The sequence below is a fragment of the Rhamphochromis longiceps genome, linkage group LG17 (assembly GCF_057381845.1).
Source record: "Rhamphochromis longiceps isolate RC_006_pf linkage group LG17, R_longiceps_female_GT1.1, whole genome shotgun sequence".
NCBI lineage: Eukaryota > Metazoa > Chordata > Actinopteri > Cichliformes > Cichlidae > Rhamphochromis > Rhamphochromis longiceps.
The window spans coordinates 41,737,972-41,756,480 of NC_140573.1; the positions used below are offsets into that span (position 1 = coordinate 41,737,972).

The 18,509-nt window shown below is 40.3% G+C and overlaps 1 protein-coding gene across 4 annotated transcripts; it reads right to left on the reverse strand.

Moving 5' to 3' along the window:
- Nucleotides 1-834: 834 nt before the first annotated feature.
- Nucleotides 835-17,807, reverse strand: ptprc (protein tyrosine phosphatase receptor type C). Of its 4 annotated transcripts, none has more exons than XM_085386564.1 (32): nt 17,540-17,807; nt 14,504-14,518; nt 14,304-14,324; nt 12,720-12,998; nt 12,425-12,571; nt 12,205-12,216; nt 11,691-11,972; nt 11,344-11,583; nt 11,136-11,255; nt 10,845-10,976; nt 10,589-10,735; nt 9,947-10,084; nt 9,576-9,793; nt 9,403-9,463; nt 9,172-9,280; nt 8,924-8,961; nt 8,270-8,379; nt 7,977-8,067; nt 7,813-7,889; nt 7,688-7,724; nt 7,508-7,605; nt 7,218-7,343; nt 6,943-7,100; nt 6,536-6,671; nt 5,635-5,784; nt 5,252-5,342; nt 5,029-5,168; nt 4,728-4,862; nt 4,481-4,597; nt 4,211-4,374; nt 3,303-3,438; nt 835-2,783 (listed from the first exon to the last, which is right to left on the reverse strand). In XM_085386564.1, the coding sequence occupies exons 1-32, from the start codon at nt 17,598-17,600 to the stop codon at nt 2,466-2,468; spliced, it is 4,104 nt and encodes a 1,367-aa protein (XP_085242690.1). In that variant the 5' UTR covers nt 17,601-17,807; the 3' UTR covers nt 835-2,465. The 4 variants fall into 4 exon arrangements, with proteins under 4 accessions (XP_085242690.1, XP_085242689.1, XP_085242692.1 ...); XM_085386563.1 differs by having other exon boundaries at nt 12,425-12,574; XM_085386566.1 differs by lacking the exon at nt 12,720-12,998.
- Nucleotides 17,808-18,509: the final 702 nt, after the last annotated feature.

Here is an 18,509-nt window from a genome sequence, read left to right on the forward strand (position 1 = left end):
GGCTAAACTTAGCAATGACTGCAGGTCATCACTGAGTCCTACATTTACAGGAACAGCACGATCGCATGTATGCAGCGAGGTGTAACTGCAGCAGGAAACGAAGCATGTCGAGCACTGCAACAGAGAACATGTCCAAGCTGAACACCACAAAGTATTTGCAGACACTATTGATTGTGTAGTGCTGCTACGTGTCGGTGCTGTAGCACCTCTGAGATTTCATTCCTCACTAAAACTGACTGAGAGTCGCTGACAAACAGCTTCTACGTGTCCTTTATTACACTGTGTTGTGTTATTGTGTCTGCTGAATGCACACAAAAGAGTTTAGCTTGGAAACATGTTACTGTCCAGTGCACCGACTGTAACGTTTGAGTCCTTCGTAGTTTAACGTGGACGTCTGTGACGCCACAGCGTAAACAATCAACACTACGAAGCTGTTAAATCCTCTGTGACTGTAAAGGTTTAGTTCGTTAGAGGATTTAAATTCTGGCATTTGCTGTGTTCACAAACCCTCACAGGGCCTCAGTCAGCTGTACAGGGCACAGATCTCACCCTTTTCTTTCTTTTCAAACATATTTGATTTTTTAAATTCGTAGGACAGACTTTTTATACTTTTGACTTCAGGTTAGGATGAATGTTTCTGAGATTCAAAGCAAGAAATGTTGCTTTTGATTCAAATGGAAGGAAACTGTCTGCTTTGTGTCTTGTGTGTCTTAAATTTTGTAACTGTTGGCCTTTGTCAAAGAAAAACATGATAAATTATTTACATGATCACAGTAAATGTGAATTTTCAAAAAAATAAAAGATAAATCTTCTGTTTTTTCTACATTTGGAGCAGCTGCCATTTTAATTTTCTTAAAATCAGAAACAACCTTCTTTACAGTTATATTGTTGCACACAAACAAACAGAAGCTGTCCAACCACAGCGAATTAGCAGTGGGAGTCACAACGTCCCCCCCACACGTGCTCGAGGATTAAAGTGCTGACATCTGTGCGAGTATTCACAAAGCTTCCAAAGGTACAAACAATAATCGAAACTGTAAAATCTTGATATTTCTCACATGGTCCCGTCAAAGTTGAGACTAAATCTCGATAAAACAAAAGTAAAGACATAAAAACTGCTTCTAAGGTGAGACTGAAAGAAGGACTTAAGAGAATTTTAAGCAGAGAGGAAACAGAATATTCATAGTTCATATTATTCACTTAAATCATATTTATCCATTTAAGCAAAGGAAGATCCAAAGCACAGGTTATGCAACACAGCCAATAAAAACAAGCCCAGCGGTTCTCACACATTAAATAAATGTAAGCAAACTATAAATGTCAACAGTGAGCAAAGTTTCTACATTTTTAAGGCAGAATGAATAAATGGTAAATGGCCTGTATTTGTATAGCGCTGTACACACTCACACACTGGTGTGAATGAATAACATCCTATTTATTGAAATGAGATATTTCTATTTATGCGTTTTAAAGAGATTTAATTATATGACTGAGTCTATTTTTTGCACTGTCAGTTTTCTATTTTGTTTTCCCATCTTTTGAAACAATCACACACTTAGCAACGACTTTTGATGAAGCTCGAGGTTTTGGTTTCTGGCTCAGAGCCGCCCTGAGACGAGCTGAGACGTGTTATTAGTGTGTTCTCTCTGATCGGCCGCTCAGCCCTGAAACTAATATGTAGAAACAAAGACACGTGTATGATTTTAACCTCCTGAAGATTTGAGCTCGTTTTCACATTTTTCTATTCAAGGAAAGATCCAGAGTAAAATGTCATCAGGTAAATTTATTGCAAACGAAAAAGAAAACTGTTGACCCAGTCTGCTCCACGAGTACGTTACTGGTGTGACTCAAAGAAACTCAGCACAACCAAAAAATGTTGATTCAAATGTTGCTCCAACTTCATTAGTGGGAGAAATATACAACAGATACTTCAAACCTTTCAGTGTTCCTGTAGTAAGAAGCTGAGTGAGGAACATATTTATCTTTTAAAGATATGCTTAACAAAGCCGATGACAGTGAGCAAATACAACGCATAAATACAACTGTAATAAAAAACGCAGTGTGCCATAAAACACTGACTTTAACTAAATGTTCAAAAAATGCTTGTTACTATGTATAAATGAGGAAACAGAAGATGAACTAAATAACAGCGTAGAGGACAAAACAACTCGTCTGCTGTATATTTCAGATTTAGTTGTTAGACCCCTTTAAATATCCAGTAAAGGGTCCAGTTTGATGACAGCTGTGCTGGTAAACTTTGTGAAAAGAGAGAAATTACATTTGCATTCAGAAACATTTATAACTTAATTTAAATCAAACACTTTGGAAACTGACGTGAGATATTTGGTCAAATTCTTCCACAAATCCAAAAGTTTTACAACGTTTATACATTCATAAGGTAATTTAAAAAAGCATAAAACTGAAGCGCTTATTTCCATCAGTGGACACAGTCACGGCCGGCACCCTCACACCTCCACCGTGACAGTGGGACCGTTGCTGGTGTCGTCCAGTGGCGTGGTCTCCGTGGGTGGGGCCTCTTTCTCCGCCTCCTCTTTCTTCTCTTCTTTGTCAGGCACCAGAGGAGTGCTCTCTGCTGCCGCCTGCTGCTCGTTGCTGGTAGTGCTGGCTGGCTCCTCAGCCTTGCCTTCGTCTTTCTGCTCGGCCGCTTTCGTCTCGTTGACGATCTGCACCGAGTCGGCTGCAGAGGCCTGCACCGGTTTCACTTCCCCGTTTTGAACGGGGAACACGGCCTCCACGGCGTCATATATAAACTGGTATTGCTCCTGTTAGAAACACAGGAAACAAATATTGTTTCAGTGTGTTTCTTGTTAGAGTGAATCTTGCTTTCTTTGCTGTCTTACACACTTCCCTAAATAACCAGCAGGAAGAATCCCACAAACACAACACAAACACTGAACCGATACTACTAAACTCTGTGTGGACAAGCACGGATATCACAGTGCTTCATATCAGACTTCTACTGTCGCCACAAACTAGTCATTACAGTTTCCAGCTGCTGTAAAAGTTCACATAAGCCTGAACACACTGCTGAAAACAGGCAAAATGCAACAATGACTCAAGTTTACATCAGCAGCAGGGAGAAAACAAATGGGCGTGGCTTTTTCATAGATTTGTTATCAAATAGAAGGCAGAAATGATCTTTATACTTGAGCTTACTTTTGTTTTTAAAACAGTAATATAAAATATACATTTCATAGTGAGCTAGAACAGGGAACTGGTGATGTGCAACGCTGATCTCTGGTTATAAGCAGAGTGTGAACGATTGTGTTCCTCTTTCTCACCAGGCTGGAGACCATGCGCTGTCTCTCTTTGCGCAGCGTTTTGACCACTTGGAAAACATCCACCAGCTTCTCGCTCTCAGCGTTGTCCAGCACGTTCCACAGGGCGCAGAAAACCCCCGAGCGGGACGAGCCGTCGCTGAGGAGCACACAAGTTACAAACAGGAGTTTATTAATTTATACATATCCATTTATGTATTAGACAGCTGTGGGCCTGTGAAGGACATCACATGAAAAGTGGATCTGTTGTCATAGGAAATAAAAATATAACTAATTAAACATCAAACAAAGGATTTCCTTAAAAGAATAATTGATGTTGGGTTAAATTCATGGGAATACTCAACTATTCCTGATCAGCTGACCTTTACTGTCTTTCACACTAACATAGATGCATTTTACTGTGTACACTCGGTAATCACACTTTGTGTGAGGTGTCTTTAGAGAGTGCTGTTGGGAGTGTTCACACTATTTTTATAACATATTCATGCCTGAAAGGAAATCAAATGCATGGTTTCCTTGAAATGAGGTGAGGCTGCAAAGCAGGGTGAGCTCATTTTCATCAAGATCTTTATCTAAAATTTGCAACGTAAATGATTGCTGCATTCATGCATGCTCTGTCAACTGTAGGGCTTGCACCAAAACATGTGGCAGCATCTGTATATGCGCAGAAATGCAGCTACGTAGCTGATTTCTCTGTTTAAAAGACATCCTGCTGCTTAGATTTTACCGAGCTCTTTATTTAAAAACACTGATCAAAGGGACACTAGTGTCCGCCCTGAAACCCAGCGAGATGGAGAAGTCGGCTGTTGCGACACATTTTACTGATCTGAACGCTGAGAACGATGACTCGTCCTCGCTGCGTGCTGCCCCGTTCTCATCTCGTCACTGAACTGTTCCCCGTGTGTTCTTACTCGCAGTGGACCACTATGGGGTTGTTCCTCTGTGATCTGCTGGTGCCGCAGTTTTGCTTGATGTCCTTGATCATGTCTGTGAGGTCTTGAGGTTTCTCCGGCACCTCCTCTTTGCTCGTCCACTTCAGGAACTGGAAATGGTTTATCTCCCGTCTGTCTTTCCTCTGTGGATAGAAGAGGACGAGAAGAGCACAGCTGGCTTACAAATGTCCGGTCTCATCAGTGGGCGAGGCTCGCTTACAGAGGCAGAGTAGGTGGCGGCTGTGTTACCTTGACGTGGCGGATCTGCATGGTGCGTCTGATGAAATTTGGCGAGTTGTCTGTGCTCGTCACCTCCACCTCAATCTCCCCAAAGCTCTTCTTCTCTTTGTCCCAGTAAATACAGTCCTGTTGAGCAGGAGAAAACAAGCATATTTACCACATGTACATTTAATGTGTATCACTATAAGTATGTTATCAGAATCAGAATCAGAATACTTTATTGATCCCTGGGGGAAATTATTTATATTGTATGTACCGCGTCTCCTTCACTGCTGTCTGAAAGCATGACGACAGTATAAACTTTCTTCTGGTAAATCATCGACCAGAAGTCCCCCGTGGTGTCTGCCAGTGGGGTCTGCGCCACTATGAAGACACGGCAGCCCCAGTATCCCTGTGTGGGAGACAAACACATCGAGTCCAAACATAGAAGATGAGACATTTCGTTATCTGGTGCAACAGGAAAGAAGGTGACAGGAAGCAGTTTGTCACAGTTTGACATCGGCTGGTATTTTTAGTAGTTTACATAGAAACGGGTTCATAAATAGGCTGAACGTTACCGTGATGTGCGAGGCGTTGATGTATTGAGTGGAGTCTTCATCCTCTTCATCTGAAGAATCTTCCTCCTCATCGTCTTCGTCAGGGTCACTGTCCTGACTTCGTCCTTCATCCAGCTTCAGGAGCACGCGGTTGAAGTCATCTGCAGGTTTGATATGAAAGAAGTGGAACTGAGCAGATGTAATCTTACATGCGAGCACACGCGTGCATGCAAAGCAAACTCACAGGGGATGACCGACGAAGAACGATTCTTCTTCTTGTTTTCTTCGGTCACTCCTGTGTTGAGCGTCCTCCAGTTTTTAAAGGTGGGGAGTCTCTGCAAGATCATTTTGTCTATTAAAACTTTGCTTCCATCCAATCCATCGTGCAGGATGTGATGGAGAAGAGGACGACAGGCACACTTGATGATATTTTTAGATTTCAGACGTTTGTGCTACATCAATGTTTTAGGGTCATTTACATTATTCTGTCAGAGCTCTGTCAGACACTCTTTACGTGAGTTCTCTGTGACTCACTCAGCGACTTAAACACGATCAAAGCTGCATTTTCGGTCCCTCGCACTGCTTTTCTGTAGTTTACAGCTATAAAAGTGATAAGATACGGCGTACCTCAAACTCCTCCTCCATGAGCGTGGGCTCGTCGTCCAAGTTTTTCTCTTTGAGCGTGTTCATTGTGCTGTGCAGCTCAGACAGGCTGATCTCTGTCTCTCCAAACTGGTTGTGCTCCAGCAGGGCCTGGTGAATCAGGATGTACTGGGCCTGTGTGCACACAAATGCACTCATGTTAATGCACGAGAGACAAACCTCGAATGTGCCGCAGCATTTATATCTCATTTACCCTCATTTATTTAATACAGGATTTTAAAAAATGAAGCTTTGTTTATGTGCAGTGTAGTCAGTGTATGTACATCTAACACGCGGTGTTCCTCACATACATTTCTTTACACAGTAGGTGAAATATAAAGGTGAATGAGTCTATAATACGAACATGCAGACTAAAGAACAGGACCACATGTACACACAGAGGGCTGACTGACACAGAGCTGCAGATGTAGGTGAAGAAAAAGAGGGCGGGGCCAAACACAAAGAGGAGAAACAAAAAAAAAAAAAAAAACAGGAAGCAAAACCGGAACAAGACAGGAGATAATAACACCGAGGAAGACAGGAAATGACAGAAAGAGTACGGTGTACATGTTTAAAATACAACTTTTTATAAACATAACATTTTTAAAAATATATTAAAAAATATACATAATATATACAACTGTACATATTTAAGTTTAGCTGATTTAACTAATTGTTAATCTTTGTCATATATCCTTCCATCTGTTGTTCTGTCTGTCTGTAGATGCAGATAAGGTGATTCACTTTCCTGAGAATTGGCATCAAACTCGTTGTATTTACAAGTATTCTTCTGATTCACACACACACACACACACACACACACACACACACACACACACACACACACACACACACACACACACACACACACACACACACACTTTACCTCGACTTGGACCATGAGGCATCTCTGTCTGCGGAGTCTGACCACGTAACCGTAGATGTCCACTCTGCCCTCTGACTCCAGACCTTCCATCATGGCATCGATGCCAATGTAGGTTCCTGTCCTGCCGACCCCCGCGCTGCACGAGAAAGAAGTATCACCTATGAGTGCCGTTGTCTTATTTAACCTGATGTACAATGACGCACTTTAGATCTCAATTAACAGCTCGTGTTTTAATCTGAATTAAACTACGAGGCGGTGATCTGAAGAAGTAGGTGTGGCTACAAATAGACGTCCATCCAGTCAGACTTTGCCTAATATCAGCCTACAGATGTACTGACATGGCTGATGGAACAAAGTGAAACAAACATGTTAACCTGAGCCGAGCGTAGAGTGTGACCTCTTCATACCTGCAGTGAACAACGATCGGCCCACTGAAGAAATTCTTGAAGGCGTTGACGCGCCGCCTCAGTTTCAGGAGGAGGTGTGGCTCTCCAGGGACTCCGTGGTCGGGCCAACTCATGAACTGGATGTGGGTCACCTCCCTCTCTGAGTTCTTCTCTCTCTTCTGCAGGTGCAGTTATTGAGATAAATGTGCATGCTGAGCAACACTTCTACACAGATATGATTACAGACATTAAACACTTTTACAGTTTTGTCGGTTCAACATGTGACGGAGGCTTACGTTTGTCAGGCTGAGACGGCGGATGGTGTAATCTGGGTAGTGGTCCTCTGAGTTCAGCTTCACAATAAACTCCTCATAAAGCTCAGTCTCTCGGTCAGGAGACGGCCAGTACTGAGCACATTTGACCTGTGAAACGATGTGAGAGGAGAGAGGCTGACTGTCGCTCAGTGAGGAAGGAGAACGGAGCAAACAATACGAAGGTCTAAGATTTAAGCAAATCAGATAAGAAGCTTCTCAAAGAAAGGATATTTCTCTGTGACTCATTTTAAAAACTTTAAACACGATCTTACCCTGTTTCCCTCCTCACATCGTGTTACCATGACGATAATTGAGGACTGCTGTTCCCAGATCATCCTCCAGAAGTCATTTATAGTTTCTTCCTTTGGTCCTGCAGCGAGAACACCGTAGATAAGCATCATACATCACAGTCATTCAGTGCAGCTGTGTGAAGGACGGGAGCGTGACTTTACCTTGAGCTGCGATGTACTTTTTGGACTCTTTGAATCCCTGCAGGAAGAACAGGAGTGATGTTTGACTGTTTTATCGAACAGATGTCATGAACTTTATGTTGAACAAGCTGAACATTTTTACATACGTCAACGAAGCTGGCGTTGATGTAGTCGCATCCTGGCTCTCCATTTCCTGTGGTTAGCTGGACACGGTTATAATCATCTAGTTCAAGACAAAAAATAAAATAAAATAAATGATGACAGTCTTCACAGTGACTCTCAGTGATTTTGATAACATTGATCAGCTCACAGGGCAGAATGTCCACGTAGCGGTTCTTGATAGAATTGCAGGACTTCTTGGCCTCTTTCACCGTGTATCTTGAGAAAATTCTTGGGATGCTCTGCAAGCAAATATAAACTGTGTTATTTACAGACAAGACCCAGCACCCATTCACACTCTTTCATCTCTGTACTAGGCCAAGAACAACAAGCCTTTGTGTTTTTATATTGACTCCCTCACAGCCTGTTGTAAGCGAGGGAATAAAAAATGGTAATAATAATAATTAAAATAAAACCCGAGAAAAAGCTGATGAATGAATTTACCTGAAACTCAGCCAGGAAAAGTCTCCCCTCATCAGCGAGCTTCCTCTTGTAGGTTTCGAGCAGGACCTCTGCTGCGATCGGCTCAACAAGCAACAGGTTTTCTTCATCATCTACAACAAGCAGTCAGAAAAGCAGAGATTATTACAAATAAACATAATTATATCCAACCACTGATTGTTATCCATATGTGTTTCATACAATATTAGCAAGCAAATATCAAGGAAAAGGCTTTAGTTATTTCATGTTGTGATCATGGATCTTACACATGAGTGACTTTAGGCATTTTCTTACTATGGCTGTGCCTGGCCTACGCAACAACCATGTGTTGATCTTTACCTCTTGGCATTGTTCATGTGCACTGTATGGTCAGCATCATTCAAAATCACAGTGAATCTCATTACTAAGAAAAGGAAGGTATTTTACATGCTATGCTTCTGTCTCTGTTATCATCTTCATCCTAAATGTAACATCTTTCCTTTTACTCAGCAGACATGGTTGAGATACAGGCTCCTAAAGGTTTTATTGAGTCCTGCTGCTGTATATAAACGTACTTTATAAACAGTGTGGAATATCAGCACATTTAATATCCTTTAATTATTATCAGTATGTGAACAGAGGGAAAAAATAAAATGACAATAAAAAAGCTCAACTCACTTGTTGTTGAAATAAGATGAATATTTTCACCCAGGTCACTGTGAAGAAGTTAGAAAAGACAAAGATTTTGAGTTGTATTCAGCATCTACATAAATAGTGCGATAACATTATAAAATCGAAATGAAAAGGCAACATGAATTTGCAATTTGCAATAAATTTTGCAATTTATATATAAAGATGTGTAAACAATACAAAAAAGAGGGCTGATTTCAGAAAAAGTAAATGATCAAAAGCAAAAGTTTCCTTACTGGGACTGTCTGCGTTTTAAAATGTAGATCTTATAGATGACAAAAAGCAGAGCCACAGACGTGAGGATGATGAGGAAGACCAGAAACCCAATAACAGCTTTGTCGTTGTCTGTGAAATAATATTAAAAATTACATTTACATGAAAGACAACATTTGTAGAAACATGTGTGCTTAAAATGAGACGAAGCATTTATGTCAGTAAACTGTATCATTAATGAAAACAGGACGTACACAAAGTGCTGATTTCACTTATTTGAGGGATGCTCTCATAGTGTCCGTTGTGAGCCGTCACCTTTAAAGACAGAATGTCAGTTCACTGTGAATTACAACATTCAGGAGTCTAAAATAATATTTATAAGCATAATATCTTCTTTATTAAACCAAAAATGTTGGATTTAACAAACCTTCACTTTGTAGCTCGTAGAGTAGCTCAGATCTTTGAATTCGACTTCATATTTTGTACCTTCTAGCTCCTTCTTTGTCACTTCCTTATCATCAGCTGTATTTAGACGTATTATATATTTTCCCTCAGGTCCGTTGAATGTAGAGGGTCTGTGCCAGCTCACTTTGATCGTATTATGTTCGTGAATGTGTAATTTCAGCTCAGTGACTGCAGCAGGTGCTGTAAGAGAAATTTAAAGGAAGCCATATTTAAAGTAAAAAACTGACAGACCTGCGACCCTTTGCTGCGTTTCCTTCCTGTTTATCTTCACTGCTCAAATATCCAGTGACAAATCAATTCTAACATTATGTAATAAAAAGTTTGATTACTTACTTCCAACCTTAGTTTGCAGTTTAACTTCACCCCCAGTGGAAACTTGAATCTCGTTGTATTTGGCTTGGACTTGACAGGTATAACCAGTAAATGGATTTAATCCAGTAATAACACACGTTCTTCCATCAGGACTTGTGGCTGTAACATAATTTCCATGAACCATGTGAAGTGTTATAGATTTAAATCAACATCATCATGTTAAGAAACTGTAAATGACAAATGTCAGGTTAAAGTTTCACAAACACATCAGCTGGTAGTTCTGTCAGCTGATCCATAAACTGGCACAAACCTGTTTCACTTACAGTCTGTTCCTGCTGACATGAAGCACTGATGCTACAAGCTTCTCATAGAAACTACGTACATGTCAGAAAACCAACAGACTGACAAACTGTTTGTTGCTTTTTATAAAGACAATTACATTTCAAACATCAGATGTTACCTTCTAACAGCTCAAAGCTTCTCATCATTTCTTCTGTGTGAAAAAGTGAACTCGACTCTGATGTTTCAGTGTTTATTCTGTTTTATATTTGCTATTTATTTTAATAACTGTATTTATTCACACCCAGTCAGAGGTTTGGTTTTTCACCTGCAGTCAAAGCATCATGAACATAAACACATAAGAGGAGAAGCCGTCTCACTCACCTTTACCTGTCTGACCATCACAACTGCAGTCATAAGAAAGCTTATGAAGGCGGGGAAGGACCTGTTGACAGTTCTTACTGGTTGTTTCCCAGCTGAGCTCAATGGAAGTACTGGTTAAATCCTTCTTTATGTTGGTTATTGTAAGATCTGTTGGAACAAAGTAAACATCAGTAACAGTGAACAGCGTTTCCTTTGCTTCAAACTGTGTGAGAATAAAAGCTTTTATTTTGATGAGCTAAAGGAAATATAAACTCACCACAATCAACCCTGACGTGGACAGATGGAGTCGTCTTATTTATGCTGATGCTGTTCTGTAAGATCAGACCAGCACAGCTGTAGTCTGTGAACGGCTCCAGCTCAGACAGTTTCACATCAGCTTTGTTATTTTCTGAGGAGACACAAAGATGACGTCATTGTTGGTCCTCAGTGTGTGAACATTCATCCTTTGGGTTTAGATTCAAACGTGAACACATTCAAAGAAATAAATCTGAACAGATTCACAGAGAGCACAGAGCTCGTGTCTCTAACTCGTAAAGTTTCCTTTTACCTGAACAGGTGTAACTAACTGAGAGGTTTTTACACTTTGGTAAATCAGGTAATGTTGTGGTAATTTCTGCAGGAAGTCCAGTGGGTTTAATCTGCTGTATTTCACTGGGATTTAAGAAATCTGTGGAAAAAATGAATGAAGACAAACATGATTAAATGAGGTGTAAATGTTTGAATCTCAGAGCAGACGTGGACTCGTTCGTACGTACCAACACTGATGCTTTTGGTGACGTTAAAGGAAGAGCCTCTGCACTCTCCTGGAGTAAAGGTTACAGTCAAATCTGAGCAAATGTCCTCGTTAGCAGGTCTGACACAGAAAGTCTTCTCATCATTTCTACATCGTACAACTGAACGGTTATTTGGTGTTGATATTGAAGAGCTGATGTTCCAGTCACTTCCATAACAAACATATCCGGGGATGCAGCTGGTTTCAGTAACGTCTCTTTCACCTGAATTAAACAAGTGATGCACAAATGTGTCAGTTTATAAAAGATTCATTTGTTAAGTTAAAAGAAGATGGATGTAAAACACAAATATATGAATTAATTGAACTCACTCATTGGATCTGTTCTAAATTTATTTTCCGTAGAGCGACAGAATATTTCTTTTCCAGCATCATTTAATGAAAGTGTTTCAGTAAATGAAACATTAAGACTGTAATCAGTGCACGGCTTCAGGTGTCCAGTTTTCCCCACTGGGATTTGATTCAACTGATCAGCTTGGATTATCTTTCCAGTCTGTGGTCGGCCTTCTTCAGAAACAGTCAGTGTGTAGTTACCACGGGGGTTTATTTTAATCTGCAAGCCAGACGTGTTGTTGTTTGTGACATTGTAAGAACCTGCAAAATGTTTGTCAGTAAGAATCAGTCAGTTACACTTTTTATCTCAGATAGTTTCTTCATTCTGATGTTGACCGTGATCAACATCATGGTGAAGATGAAAATACATTTTCTATAATCAGTGTAAAAATACTTTCATTGTGATTCAGAGTAAATTTAGAGAGAAATGCTGAGCAGCAACAACAGTGTTTGAAAACATTCAATAAAACTGATCTTTTAAACTGATACTCACACTGTGGAGAGGCTGAGAGGACACATTTCAATGAGATCAGAAAAGAAGAAAACAAATCATTAGTATATGATTATAATTATGCAATGAAAGTACCAGAAACACCTCAGAGCACCTTACAGCTGCTGGTACCTCAGAGGTGTTGTTGATCTCTGTCTGTACACTATATGTGAATTCAACAATCGTATCACAGTCCTGCATGATAAAAACAGAAACGTCCAACCTTTGGTCGTAGCTGCCACTGTGGTGGAGGGTGGAGTGACTGGAGGTGAGGTCTGGGTGTGAGAGCTGTTTGCCTGAGAGGCTGGTTGGATGCTGGATGTATTGGATGTGGGTGAGGTCTCTTTCGAGGTGATTGGAGGAGCAGTGACTGCTGTTGGAGAGCATGCTTGGAGTCAGCTTTAGGCAGAAAAACCTAATGACAGCAGTCTTACCTGATATGCTGTTTAACATTTTAGGACTTTGACTTGTAAAAATAATAACTAATGCAAAACCTGAGCTGAGGCTGAATACATTACCAGATATAGTAGTTGAATTGGATTCTGGAAATGAAGAGTTTGATTGGGTGGAGGTGTTATTTGGCAAACTAACTGAAGAGCTGGAGGTGGTTGGGATGACTGTGATTGTGGAAGCAGGTGCTGTGGAAGTAGGTGCTGTGACCGTGGAAGGATTCACAGTGAGTGGAGGTGAGGTGGCGACTGACTGGTTTATTACAGGATCTGCACCCGTGCTTGGAGGTGAGGAGGCGACCAACATGTGTGTTACAGGATTTGTGGTCATGCTTGGAGGTGAGGAGGCTGAAACATTTTCAATCCCAGAAAAAGAAGTAAGTATGACATCATGATGGTATTTTCATCAGCTGTGAAACGTGCTTCATGTACAGTTTTCCCTCCTCTCAGTATCAATATGCTACTTTTATATCTTTCCCCTCATTTACACCTACATATCTTTTCATGTTTGGGTAAAGGTGGATTTAATGTCACTGTGAATGTTATCCTATCAATAACTTAATGCTTTAGATAAACATAGTATTATCTTCTGTTGTACAGGTTAGACAATCATTGACTTACAAGTTACAATGATGGATAGACTTGCGTGTGCACGACTCTAACACTTGGAAAATCTAAATCTCATCAGTACTTTGGACTCTATGAGACACAATAAACCCCAAACATGACAGTGTACGACTAGAGCTACACACCAGCGGTCCCCAACCTTTTTTGCGCCACGGTCTGGTTTAATGTCAGACAATATTTTCACAGACCGGCCTTTAAGGTGTCACTGATAAATACAACAAAATAAAATGATATGACCGAGACAAAACCTGTGGCATTTTGTAAATATAATAATAAACGTGTAATTGTGTAACTTTATTAGCAGCGTCCTCCTGAAATGTGCCAACAACATTGAGAGCAACATCCTCCTCACTGCCCCTTAATGCTCCCTGGTTGCTATGGTAACACGTAAATATTTCTTACTACAACATGGGAAAGACCCCGGGAAACTGAGTTAATGATAAAAACCCTGAAAACCATGAATTTCACACCCGAGCCTCAAATCACGCAGCCCGGTACCAAACGACCCGGACCACAGAGCGACTGGAGACCGCTGGTATACAGCATGTTAATTTACTTTCATTCAGCTTCACAGAGGGTAAAAAATGATTTGGAAAATACTTGATCACATATATGTGATTACCCATTCATGGAAAATTATCTGTGCAAAACAGCTGCTATATGAAAACAAGGATTTCACCTTTTTCACAGTAAACCTATGATTAAATGAAGACAAAGAACAATACATTTTACACATTTTGCAAAAACATAACTGTTTTTTGTTTTTGGTGTTTGCGTTTAAATTCTGTCTGACACAGATGACCCAGATCGAAGCTTCTGTTCATCAGTTTAAGTAAGAAGACACATGTCTGTCATTTCATAGTAAGTGTTTGAGGACTGTGTACATTTACACATGAGGCTGAGGGAGATGCATGCTACATCAGGAAGCACAGCAGGGGGACAACTGGAATTAAACAAGTCTGAAAACAACATAATAAGAAGTAAATGTTATAAACTGAATAACATCATAAATATATTGGAACTCACGTTTGTTGTCATCTGGAATTACTAGAGACAAGAATGTCAGAATTAGTGTTTTGGTCATGAAAACATTCACTGTGTATGCAGGAAAACACAAACAAACAAAAACACAAACAATGAGTGATTACTAAATATTTGTCATGATGACTACGAGAAGTGAACGACTATAGAGATTCAATAACATGATAAAGTATAATGGTACTCACTTGTGGTGGTTTGAGCTGTAATTAAAAGAGAAAAAAAGTGTAAATCAGTTTGATTGTGATTAAATAATTTATTGTATTTGCAGGAAAAAGAAAACAAAACACATAAACAACCAGTGATTACTAAATAGTTTTACACATCTGTTGAACACAGCAGGGTGAACTTTGTTACCCAGCATCGTGTGGATGAGGTATCGCTGCTGTGTAACCTGGTTGCTATGACACTGTGACAAAGAGCCACAGTTGCTATATCAGAAAGCAAACCGCAGCTTCCTGCCTGCACTCCAACCTAGAACCGCCCCATACTTACAACACTGGTGTCGGTTTGGCCGCGTCACTGAACCAGACACAACCAAAAATACATTTTTAACCAAAGTGTTTCAATAAATACGGTTTCAGATAATATTTGTCAGGTATGAAGTTCTCTTTTGTTCTTTGTTTCAATTTCTCTTCTCCTAAAATCTGTATTTTCGACATTACAAAGAATAAAAAACAAATAAACACATTTGGATCATATTCACAAGTACATGAGTTAGTTTACTTTAAATGGGTTTGTTGATGTTGTCCATTTGTTCTTTATAACAATAGAAATGAGAACTGAATGACTGGGTGATTGGGGACAGTCAAACAATGAGACTCAGGATGTGGTTTTGGCGCGTTGTTGTTTCACTCAGTCGTGCAGAGATGCAACATGTTTGCAGCGACATTTCAGCGCCTCGCACAAACGCAGCTCATCGATTATTCGTTTGGAGATGACTGCAACAGGTTTAGTGAAGGTTTATTTATATCATAACTATGTCGTTATGATGTGTTTGAAGCCCAGGAACGTAAACATAAAGAAAACCTTTTCTTCACTATTTAAAGTCGTTATTTAAACTGGTTTTAAGTGTTTTCAGGAGAGTAGGTTTGTGATTTGCATGACAGTGTTGTAGTATTATGACAATCACAAATACAATAATGTGATTATCCCTGAATGCAGTAAAGACACAGACACAGTAACCAGCTCTGTCTCTAATTCATTGATTTTCTCTGTTTTACTGTTTTTCCTCCGTCTCATGTTTTGCGTTCACCACAGAGTCCTGCTCTGTGACACTCTCCTCCTCCCAGAAACGTTTTAAAGTCATGCTTAACATTTCTGACCTCATTTCTTCATTTTACACCCTGTGCTTCCCTTTTTTTTCCGCAAGTCATTTGCTGCGCGGTGCCTCGGCCTGCTCGGCCCGCGCTGCGCTGCCAGGAAATGAAGACGACTCAGAATGGCACACGGAAGTGGTCAAACTTTTTGATCACACTACTGCTGCTGCTAATGCAGGCGGCCTGTTAAACAGGGCCCAGCTTCTCTCGCCCAGTTTAAGCAGAAGACGCGTGAACTTTGGTATTTACTACTGAGCTGACACACGCGTGTAGTAATTCTTTAAAAGTAGTGAAAAAAGCAGGAAAATATAGAAAAAGATGAAGAAGTCGAGCAGAGTTTTAAACTATTTTTAAATGCGTTTAATATTAAAACACAATCATACACTGAGAGACATCTTTTTGGGAGATGTCTTTGAACTTTTTAAGGGACTTTCATCTCAAAGAGACATTAGATTAATAATGGCACAATCAAATTTAACTTTATTGATTAAAAACGTGGCTGTTTAGCGGTGTTCCTAATATTTTGTCTGTAACGATTACACGTATAGCTCGCTAAAGATAAATAATAAAGGATAAAATCAAATGTTATTAAAGTGAATTCAGATTCTTTAAACGTAATTAAGTTCATGTAACTAAATAAAAGTATATCTGCATTTATTAAAGTAAATATTTAAACACAGTTCACAGTGTTACGATGAACTGATACAATTTAATGTAAAAATCTGTTAAACTGTAAAACAATGTTAGTTTAATAATAATAACAGTGAGTTAGAATAATAATATTTCAACATGAGTGCATGATGAGTATATAGTACAATAATTAAAATGAGATACATCACTAAACAGAAAATTTTGACATTTTGGTTTTGGACACTTTTATGTATTTAATTTTTTTTAATAACGGCTGATCAGTTAATTAATTAATGTGACTGAAAGGAAAACAACAATCATGTTTTGGGTGGATGATGACACACCTTCACACTGGCTGGGAAATTCTGTATGTTAGAAACGAACGAGCCAGACTGAGGGCAAAGACGATAAATGACAGATTTTATTTCAGCTCATCAGCACAGACTGGCTGAAAACAGCTGAGTTATAGATGAATTATGAGTGATGATGGAGGCAGTGAGGTCAGTGTAACTCAGCGTGCACACGTGCACACGCACACACACTGAAATGTTTATCACACACAGCACCCACAGTCACTGAGGTGAAGAAGCAGCTTGCAGGGACACACCCCAGAAAATGTCTCTGCTTTCAGACAGACACAGCCCCCCCACCCCCACAGTTACACACATACAGTACACAATCACACATTCATACGTGCACGGTATCAAAGCAGAACAGAAACACGATTGCAAAAATTCCCAAAGCACCAAATAAAAGCATATGTTTTAAAGAGCGTCTTCTTCCTATTAACAGCCGCCTTTGATTGAACACGAGTGTTCGTTCTTTTGCCAAAGGGCTCAGAAACCTGTCATTTTTAAGCTTTCACATCACAGGCGTGTGCAGTTCCTGTCTGCTGTTCTTGGGGTTGGAAAGTTTAAGAAACGTGAAGTAGCTCAAACGCGGATGCATCTCCAAAGCGTGCCTCGGTTTTTATTTAAAAGGTCACATTTTGCTTGATGATGTTTTACAGTTTTCAAAAAGTAAAAAAGCTTTTCAGCTGACAGATTCACGTCTCCATCTCACACAGGGATAATAATCCTCATACACAATCACAAGCTCAACATCCGACTTCAAACACAGCGAGTTTAGGGGGGAGACTTCATCACCTACATGATTTGCATTTGCAGACGTTTTTCTGTTATTTCTCCTCAGTTTACAGACACAGAGAGAAACTTCAAAGTCTTTCTACAATCCTTAAAGAAAGCAGCACTGAGAACACTGCAGATGGTCACTTACAGTAGGTCAAACCGATGATCCCGGCCCAGAACAGCATCTTCAGACCCCAAAGACCTGCCATGTCCAGGAGTCAGGGTGTGTACAGCCACACACCGTACAGTGAAAGCAGCCGGCAGGTCGTCGCACGCCAAAACCTATTTCCAAATCTTACCTCAATTCTAACCTAACATAGAAAAAGCTGTCTGTGTTAAAGCGACATAAGTTCTCTGTCTTATCGGTTGACACAGCTTCCTGGACTTGTTCCCCAAACTCTAAACCTCGCCTTTGGTTTCGAGTCGAGCAAGTGGCAGTGACGTCACACTGAAGAGACTGCCTTTACCTTAACGTCTGCTGACAGGAAGCATCATTTCAACTACGCCACTAAGAACAGGAAGCCTTCGCTCGTCTAATGTTCACTTGAATTTGATGAAGGGTGAAATCGCTCTGACCTTTGAAAAAGGAGGCTGATAGCTGCCAATACGGTCAAGATTTCAGTTTTAGGGTCGCGTCTGACATATTAGGCTCAAATAACACGAGGCACACAAATGGATGATGAGACTGATGAGAGCACGGCGAAGCCTCCAGGTTAAAGTTTCAGGCCCGAGTAATTTCTGTTTTATTCTTGTTAAACTTCAGCAACTTTGCTTGTGAGACGCGAGACAGAGAGTTGTGAAACTTCTTAGAGCACCTCGTCTTTTTCACTGACTCCTCCCCTGCAGGCCCACGACAGCTCGTCCGTGCAGTCAAAGCTAACAAGAACATATCACTGCAACGTGCAAGAAACCAGAGGCAGTCTTTCCTTTGTTAAACTCTGTTCTCTTTTTTCTTCTTCTCTCCTTCTAAAGACAGAAAACACACGGCCATTGGCTCCAGAAATGAATTTCTTCATTGCTGCAGTTCATCTCGCGTGAACGACATTTATAAGAGGCGTTAGATCTCTTCAAAGTCATTGATCGAGGATGGTGTTTGATCACCACGCTTTGCCTCGGAG

Coding starts and splice junctions, on each gene's coding strand:
- ptprc (XM_085386563.1), bottom strand. CDS start 17,600: ATGGCAGGTCTTTGGGGTCTGAAGATGCTGTTCTGGGCCGGGATCATC. Junction 11,584..11,690: donor ATTTAGAACAGATCCAATGA/GTGAGTTCAATT, acceptor TGTTTAATTCAG/GTGAAAGAGACGTTACTGAA. Junction 3,439..4,210: donor CCCATAGTGGTCCACTGCGA/GTAAGAACACAC, acceptor TGTGCTCCTCAG/CGACGGCTCGTCCCGCTCGG.